Raw genomic sequence first — 8,849 nt, forward strand, 5'->3', positions numbered from 1 at the left:
TGTACACAAAGCATGGCTCTACCAGCCTCTTTATGCTGCTTAGTCAGACGTCTAGGTTCCAGCCTATATTAAGTAATTGAACAGTGACTTTGAGAATGGTGGGCTAAAATTTGTGATCCTTAACTGAGAAAGTCCTCTGTCAATGGGACTTTTGTAAGATTAAGAATAAAGGGTAAATTTTTCAATCCTGAATTTTACTCCAATGTTTTAGATGGATCTTTCATGATAAAGATCAGGACTTAATATTTCATTATTGAAAAATTTTTTGTAAGGATACAAACATAGCTGCATAACTATGAAAAGAGAATACTTATTATTAGACATTATTTAATCTAAACTGTGTGCTTTTGGGAGCAGGGACTGTCCTTTAGTATACTAATACACTGCCCACCACTATGCAGCCTGCATCCTGATAGGAGTCTCTTGGCACTACCATAATACAAATGATAAGTGAGTACGAGGTCCAGACTGTATTATAGCATGGAGTCAAAATCTTCTCATCTTTTTGAAAACAAATGGAATTGCTTTCAATTTCAGATGTACTAAATGACTTGTCTGAACCCAGGGATGGCCTTCTCGCATATTTATGAGCTCTTGGATTCACAATATTTCAGAGGGTGCTGCTACTCACATTTATCTTCTCCATTGCATTAGATAACAATTGGTGCTCTGGGTCACATTGCCAACCAAGCTATGATTACAACTAGAGTTTCACTGTGTATTGTGCAAGTGTTCAGAATTTTCTGCATCTCCACATCTGGTGATGTTGGTTGTTTTTTAATATTATTAACTGATATTGTGGTAGCACGAAGGAACCACTGTCATCGCTCAGAGCCCCACTGTGTTAGGCACTGTATAAACATATCAAAGAGATGGCCCCTCCCCAAAGATCCATGGGAGTTTTGGCAGAATTAGAATCAGGGCCAATAACTTAGAATTGGGGCCAATAAATGTAAAATTATCAGCTCCTAATAAGATACATCATAGTCAAACATATAACATTTTGGGCCTGATCCTGTAAACCCTGTGGGTGCATAAATCCTATTGAAATCAATAGGACTTCAGATAGGACTGACAGGGGACCACTGAAATCTGTTAACAGATTTGAGTGTGTTTATAATTGGCATAATATAATGTGTTTGAACGATGGTGTAAAACTGGGCCATTTGTATCCAATATAGTCACTCGTATCTTTGTTGGGTTCTTACTATTGCTACTGTATTCCAGAAACCCTGCCTGTGTTCTATTAACTATCCTGCTGGAAAAAAAAGAGAACTTCCTGATCTTGGAGTGAGATCTTGACAAAATAAACCTTTGAATTTTGCTGCTTTACTCAGGGGCTGGTTGCTGTTCAAATACAAGATTTCTCATTACATATGGGAAGGGTCTGTTCTCCTAGAGAGAACCCCGGTTCTTACCACAGAATTAATCCACCACTGCGACACAAAATGGGGAGCAGAACTTGGGGAGGTCATGCAAGGGGTGTGCAGAGGTCACTGCCACAGGAACCCCATCTGAGCTTTTCCTTTGGGCTAGAATACCAGTTATTACATTATTCCTGTAGTCCTTCTGCCCTGCTTGGTAGGGTGAATAGCAGACTGACTCCATTGCCACTATGTGGTTTAGTGGGAGGATTCAATGGATTCCCTGGTGTCAAGACAAGCTGCTCAGGCAAGCACTGGAGAGCGAAACTTGGCCCTAATGTTGTTCTCATCAACAGTTATAATTTATTTTTGTAGGTTAATTTAAAATTCATGTAAAACATCACAGCCCTGGAAACCAAAGCTCTTGTGGTCCTTGTCTTCACCAGGAAAATCATGTCTGTTTTTCCACCAGCAGTGCAGCTCCAATGATGATGTGGCGGAAGGGAAAACCAATCTTTCTACTGTAGATGCACTCAACTGTGCAAAGAACAGGAATAACCCAGTCAATACAAGGGCAAGCTTCCCCCTCAAGCTACCCCGCAAAAGCTCGTTTTCTTGTTAATTGAATGAGATTCTCACACGTGTAATGCTTGAATCCCTGTCCCTAAAAATCCATTTGGATACAAGTCATTTTTTAAGCAGAGCTCCCTATTACCTGCTAGCGGAAGTCCTAGTTAATCAGTGGCATAATGTGGCCCTATGTGAGGAGTGAGCATGGATCTTTGAAGTGATTGGCAAGTCTTTTCCTTTCCCCAAGGACACATCACCCTGTAGCATACTCCCTCCAGTTTGGGACCAAATTCTGCCTGTGAATATCTACTAGGCTGCTATTAGAATCTTAAGAGATTTCATCTGTGTGCATACCAGCTGAGGATGTGGCCCAGAATCTGTCTTGTACCGTCAAGCCAGAGTGTACATATTAAATATGATTACATTATTTTGTTTGCTTGAATATTCCATTAGGTATGCTGAAAACAGAGCAAGTGTTGGTTTTTTTTTTTTTTTTTTTTTTTTTTTGGTATGCATTTTAGGGTTTGATTCACTGGTCGTTTAAGCTCACTAAAAATCAATGGGAGTCTTTTTAATGGACTTTAGATTAGGCTTCATTGGAATTAGTCCTGGCTTATACCAATGTGACAAGTGAATGAGGCCTTAATATGTTGAACAATGGTGTAAAAATGTGCCCTTGTATCATATTACATCAGCAAATTAAGACTTTGTATCAATTAAGCCCATTTTATTCAAATAAACTGGTTTTCCATTTCCACAAAATGACATCTTATCACTTTTGTTCAGTATGCAAACACACCCATTTACATTGTCTTGCAAATTAATACATGCACTAACAAGTAATTTAAAAAAAAAAGCCAAAATATCACCCACCACCCCCAAATACATGTTTAGTTTAAGTTACAAAATCTACAGTAGTTCTGTATATTTTTGATAGTATTTTAAATAAAGAAATTAAAACTACAACTATTTTATATACAGACAACATACATTGTTAGAATAACAGACTATTAAAATAATACTACATAGATTACTTTCAGAGTGCTGACTGTGAGTAAAGAAAAACACTATCTTCAACACTGAGCCTGACCTTGCTACTCACTCAAGTATTCCTTACTCTCACAAGTAGTCCCATTTGGGGGCATGAACCAACTCCCACTAAAGACTGGATGTTTTGCATTGACTTCATTGGGAGCATGATGATCAGACTCAAGTCAATGGGCCTACCCATGTGAGAAAGGGTTAGAGAATCAAGCACACAGTTGATACATTGAGTCAGTAAGATTTTGTCATTGAATTCCAAAGTAGTAGAACTGGGCCCTAAATACCTGTTTAGACTTTTAACAAGGATTCCACTGAAAATGACAAGCTCTGATTTTTAATTTTCATTTCCGAATAGCATTCTTGGGATACTCTAGCTAAGTGTCTGAGGTTCTCCTTTGCCAGAGAACACTTATTTTTCACATGTTGGCTCACTTGCTGCTTTTCTGGTATGGAAGGATCATTTTGTAAGATAAAAACTTCTGAGCCAATGTCCTGCTTCTGGTTGGATACAAAATGTTCTTTAACTTTTTCAAAACTTGCTTGTGTTTTTGTTGCCTTCGATCTCAAATCGCTCTGAAAGGAGCCAAGTTCTTTGGCTAAAATATTGGCCTGAGCCAGCTCCTTACACACTTGTGCATATTTCTCTGCATACTTAGTAAAGGTATATTTCTGTAAAAGGTTGCTTTCGATTTGGTCTGATGTAAAAGTAGTTACATTTGGCAGGAAAAAATCTCTAGTCTGATAAAGCGTTGTGCTTGAATGTATCAAAGGAAACCAAACATTTATCAAACTGTGGTTAAAATATGTTGAGTCACAAAGCTGGCTGTGTCCAATCCTAAATGGGTTTGTTTCTGTGCCTGGTAAAAAGTCTTCATTTGGTCTTTGTAGACTTTGAGCTACAGCTAAGTCCTTTAGTTCTCTCTGCCTAAGTTCTCTCTCCAACATTATGCATTCCAGCTCTTTATCTGCAAATGTTCTTCGTTTCCTCATTCTCTCACTCAGGTTAGAAAAGAGGAGTTGGCTTTCCTGTGAAGGAGGTTTATACCCTAGGAGAACAAATGAAAAGCTTCCTTTAGTACTCTTTATCATTCTCATAATCAATTATTTGTACATTATTGTAGTGTACTGTAGGTCCTAGCTAAGATCAGAGCCCCTTTGTGCTAGATGCTGTGCAAACATGTAGTAACAGACATCCCTGGACCCTGCCTGGAAGAGTTTAGTCTAACTAGGCAAGTCAGACAAAGGACAAGAGGGGAAATGCAGAGCAGGAAAGTAACTTGCCCAGGCTCCTAATTCCCAGTCCAGTGCTCTGTCTGGTACACCATGCTGTCCTATAAACTAAGAACTTATCTTAATGGACAATATTATTTTAGTGCCTCCTAGAAATATTTGTTGAAAGGTTTTATTAATTTTAAAAACAGTCACTTATAGCTTTCACTTCATTCTTACCTGAATCATGTAAGGGATAACCTGTCTAAACCTCGGACTAGTCTGGACTATCTAACAAAGATGAAAATTAGAAAGTAGAAACACATATTTTTGATCATTTGCAGTCATAGAATCATAGAAGATTAGGGTTGGAAGAAACTTCAGGAGGTCATCTAGTCCAACCCCCTGCTCAAAAAAGGACCAATCCCAACTAAAGCATCCCAGCCAGGGCTTTGTCAAGCCAGGCCTTAAAAACTTCTACAGATGGAGATTTCACCACCTCCTGAGGTAACCCATTCTAGTGCTTCATCACCCTCCTAGTGAAATAGTTTTTCCTAATATCCAACCTAGACCTCCCCCACTACAATTTGAGACCATTGCTTCTTGTTCTGTCATGTGCCACCACTGAGAACAGCCTAGCTCCATCCTCTTCAGAACCCCACTTCAGGTAATTGAAGGCTGCTATCAAATCCCCCCCTCACTCTTCTCTTCTGCAGACTAAATAAACCCAGTTCCCTCAGCCTCTCCTCGTAAGTCATGATCCTTGTCCTGTATTTGCAAAAATTTTACTAGCAAGGCTAGGATTTTATGTTTAAGTGGAACTATACTTTTTGCATTATGATTAAAATTTAAATAACTATTCAGTGCTATAAAATGTACAAGGGGCTTTACAAACATAGGGCCTGAGCATTCCCACTCAAGTCAATGCAGGTATCATAGCTTCTTGCCTGTGGCCCTACTACGTCCATCACTGCCAATATCTTAGGAACACAGGAATTATCATAATGGATCAGACCATTAGGTGCCCAGGACCATCTGCTGCAGAAGACAATTATAGAATAACATGCCCAAAAGGAAAAGTTTCTTCCTAAGTAAAAATGAGAAAATAATGGATTTTTCAGTTCAGGGGCTGAATGAGTCCCCCAAAGAAATCCAATCCAATTCAAATCAAAACAATTTAATTTTTTTCATTAAATCAAAAACTCAAATTGTTTTGAATTGACCAAAACTTTTTTCCCCCAAGTTTTTTCATTTCAATTCAGCTATTTCAGGTGTCTTCCCATTTTTTGGTGGTGTGTTGTTGTTTGTTTTTGTTTTTTAATTGGCCAAATTTGAATGGGAATGCTATTGCAAATCAGAGTTGAAACAAAACATTTCTACTTTTTCTAAATGAAGTCTAAATGAAATGTTGTCTTGGTCCAAAAAAATAAAAACAAATACAATGCAACCTGTCAATTGGATAGTTTTGGGCACTGAAAAAACCTCATTTTTCTATGAAGAATTTTTTAGAATTTCACCCAGCTCTATGCCTAATCTCCATTCAATTCACACACGTTAAGACTAAAAGGGACCGTTATGATATTCTAATCTGACCTGCATAACACAGGCCATAGAATTTCACCTAATAATTCCTTCATCAAGCCCAAGTACAATGTGGTTGAACTCAGGCGTATCTTTTTAGAGAGGCATTCAGTCTTGATTTAAAGATTTCAAATGACTGAATCCATGACACCCCTTGCTAGTCTGCTCTAATGGTTAATTGCCCATGCTGTCAAAATTTTGCACTTTTGGCCTTGTCTACACATATTTGCACCAGTTTAAACTGGACAGGGCACTTGTTTTGGTTTAATAGTTACACATTTAATTTTAGCTTAAATTTGTTCCTCAACTGAAATATGGGATGTACTCTACCTTGAGACAGAGAGCATCCTTCTTGGAAATTCCAAAGGCCAACTGTTACAAAGGCTATTTTGGGATGGACAGTGTCCCAAAAGGAGGCATAAGTATCTTGCCAAGTTGAGGCTATAGATAGACAGATTCTTACCTGCCAGTATGCTTTTGGCCCAGGTGCTGGTATTCTTGGGATAGAGATAGTTTAATCTGCAACTGGTTGATAGCAGAGAATGTTCATCTTCATCTTTCTTAACCTGTGCATAGTTATGGAAAGAGAAAATAAGATAAACCACGCAATCCTTTTAAGCCATGTCTATACTATGGGCACCACAGTGACATGGCTACACCATTGTAGCTATACTGCGCACCCCCTAATGCAGACACAGACTACAGCAATGGAAGGGGTTTTTCCATGGCTGTAGGAACTACAGCACCACTAGTGATTGTACCTAGGTTGATGGAAACATTCTTCCATCAACCTAGCTATGTCTACAGCAGAGGCTAGATTGGGATAGCGACTTCAGTCAGCAGTGTGGATTTTTTCACACCACTGAGCATCATAGCCATGTTGAACTAAGTTTTAAGTGTCGCTTGGGGGCTTATATTTTCATTACTAAGATGCTACTAAAGTTAGTATAGCAAGAATATTGAAAGTATTTTGAAGGACGGAGGAAAATATCACTCAAAATGAAGACAAATGTTAGCATCCTATTTTGTGAATACTGAGTACGTATTCAACCTTTTTTAAATGTAATTCTTGTTAGGGATTTGGAAACTTAATCTAGCTACCTGAATAAACACTCATTTTGTTGGCAACAAAATAAGAAAGGGAAATAACTTGTCAGTTACTCCATCTTCTTTTACACCACTGAGGAATTACAACAGGATTCTGCCAAAAAAAAGCAGACTTGCTACTGCACCATGATTTCATCCAACAGGAGATTGTTCAGAACATCACAATCTACATTTCCTTTTCCTATAGGATAGCAGATTCTTTTGGAAAAAGCTTGTCAGGCTGGCCTATTGGTACTTCCCTCAGTCCTTTAATACTAGGATAATTACAGAGGAACTGAGACTTCAACCCTGAATTGTTTGGGGCTGCAGTCTAATTCTACAGAAATAATACAAAAATAGTACTGTTAGTACATACACACAGCAGCATTAAAGGGTCCTGATCCTACAGTTCATATTAAATGCCCTGAGACAAGATGGGTGAGGTAATATCTTTTATTAGACCAACTTCTGTTGGTAATAGAGACAAACTTTCGAGCTTTACCCAGAGCTCTATTTTCTTGAAGCTTAAGTAAAGCAATTACATAGTAAGAAATACCTAAACCAAGATGTTTAAGAACAAAAGCCAAAGGGAAAGATAATGATACTTACCTCCTTTGTAAATCCCTTTGTGATCTACTGCTAAAAAGTGCTATGTAAGAGCTAAATATTTCATAATATAGTTAAGTTCTGACATCCATATTTGGGCACCTAAATACTTGGCTCTGTTAGCAAGAGTGCTGAACACCTACTGAAGTCAGTGGAGTTGGTGGGTGTTTGGCACGTGAAAACCTGGCTACTTATTTAGGTAGCTACATATGGATTTATGGTAGGAGCCTAAGTAGTGCATTATATGTTGAGCATTTATCCAGTTTTCAAATTTGCAGGAATATTTAACAAATACAATAAAATGTTTGTTAACCTCCATCATCATTCTAAAATGTACTAAAACTTCAGCTAGGGCCCCAATTGCAAGGCTGTACTAAACTAAAACAAGTAGGGGACAGGGGTAGAGCTACTGACACTGTAATGCTAGCTCTTACCTAGTGCTTTTCAGCCAGAGAGCGCAAACCACTTTACAGAGGAGGGCAGTACCATGACCCCCATTTTACAGATAGGGAAACTGAGGCACACCGGGCCCGTGGCTAAGCCACGCACAGAACCCAGCTCGCCTGAGTCCTTTAATAGAGCAACTCTCAATCTAAGATTTATCTCACCAGGCGGGAGATTTGCTCCCTCCCCCCCCTCAGACTCTACCCTCCGCCACTGCAGCCCTGTCTGAGCGCCGCTGCCGCGTGCTCACCTGCCCGGCGCGCTGCTGCCTCCGCAGAGCCACCTGCGCCGCCGTCACGCGCTGCCGCTCCAGCACCAGGCGGCAGCCGGCGCACGCGCAGTCCCGCCACCGGCACAGCCGCTTGTGGCCCTTCAGGCCGGACACCACGCCGTGGTTCCTGCAGCGCGCGCACTTGGGCACCCGGCACGCGCGCCGGCCCGGGGCTGCGGTAGGGGGCTGCGGCCGGCTGCCGCCCGTCCTGGTCCTGGCCCCGGGCTGGGGCGGCGGCCGGGCCGGAGAGCCGCTGCGCCGCCGCCCCCCTGTCTCCCGCTCCGCGGGCGGCATCCAGCTCCCCGCGGCAGCCCCAGCCCCAGCCAGCGGAGCGCGGGGGAGGCGAGTCCCCAGCCCGGGCGGGCTCAGGCACTGACTTCAGCGGGACGGGGCGTCCCCGCTCCTGCAGCGGCTGCTCCCCTCTGCAGCCGGGCTGGCACCGGCACCGCCCGCTCCTCGCCCGCGGCTCCTGCCGGGCCCCCGCGCAGCACAGCCGTTAATGAAGGGCCAGGCAGGCCCGCGCTAGACCTTGACGTCAGCTGCCTCCCCCTCCAAGCCAGGGGGCAGGCAGCCCCGGTGGGGCAGGCAGCAGTGCCTCCCTCGGGGCAGGGAGCACTCAGCCCGGCCCCTTGGCAGACACCTGCACCCCCTCTGCTGCCTGAGCCAGACCAGGT

At 41.9% G+C, this 8,849-nt stretch overlaps 1 protein-coding gene across 1 annotated transcript; it reads right to left on the bottom strand.

Moving 5' to 3' along the window:
- Positions 1-2,710: 2,710 nt before the first annotated feature.
- LOC112120535 (doublesex- and mab-3-related transcription factor 2-like) lies at positions 2,711-8,469 on the bottom strand. The gene is made up of 3 exons (XM_024219648.1): positions 8,155-8,469; positions 6,232-6,334; positions 2,711-4,024 (listed from the first exon to the last, which is right to left on the bottom strand). The coding sequence occupies exons 1-3, from the start codon at positions 8,467-8,469 to the stop codon at positions 3,267-3,269; spliced, it is 1,176 nt and encodes a 391-aa protein (XP_024075416.1). The 3' UTR covers positions 2,711-3,266.
- Positions 8,470-8,849: the final 380 nt, after the last annotated feature.

This window comes from Terrapene carolina, unplaced genomic scaffold, assembly GCF_002925995.2.
Source record: "Terrapene carolina triunguis isolate 2854851 unplaced genomic scaffold, T_m_triunguis-2.0 Scaffold103, whole genome shotgun sequence".
Taxonomy (NCBI): Eukaryota; Metazoa; Chordata; order Testudines; family Emydidae; genus Terrapene; species Terrapene triunguis.

Bases quoted from the DNA above. Each gene is read 5' to 3' on its own strand.
- LOC112120535 (XM_024219648.1), bottom strand. From the start codon at position 8,469: ATGCCGCCCGCGGAGCGGGAGACAGGGGGGCGGCGGCGCAGCGGCTCT. The intron at 6,335-8,154 runs GTGAGCACGCGG...AACTATGCACAG, and splicing joins GGCAGCAGCGCGCCGGGCAG to GTTAAGAAAGATGAAGATGA. The intron at 4,025-6,231 runs GTAAGAATCTGT...TTGTTCTCCTAG, and splicing joins GGCCAAAAGCATACTGGCAG to GGTATAAACCTCCTTCACAG.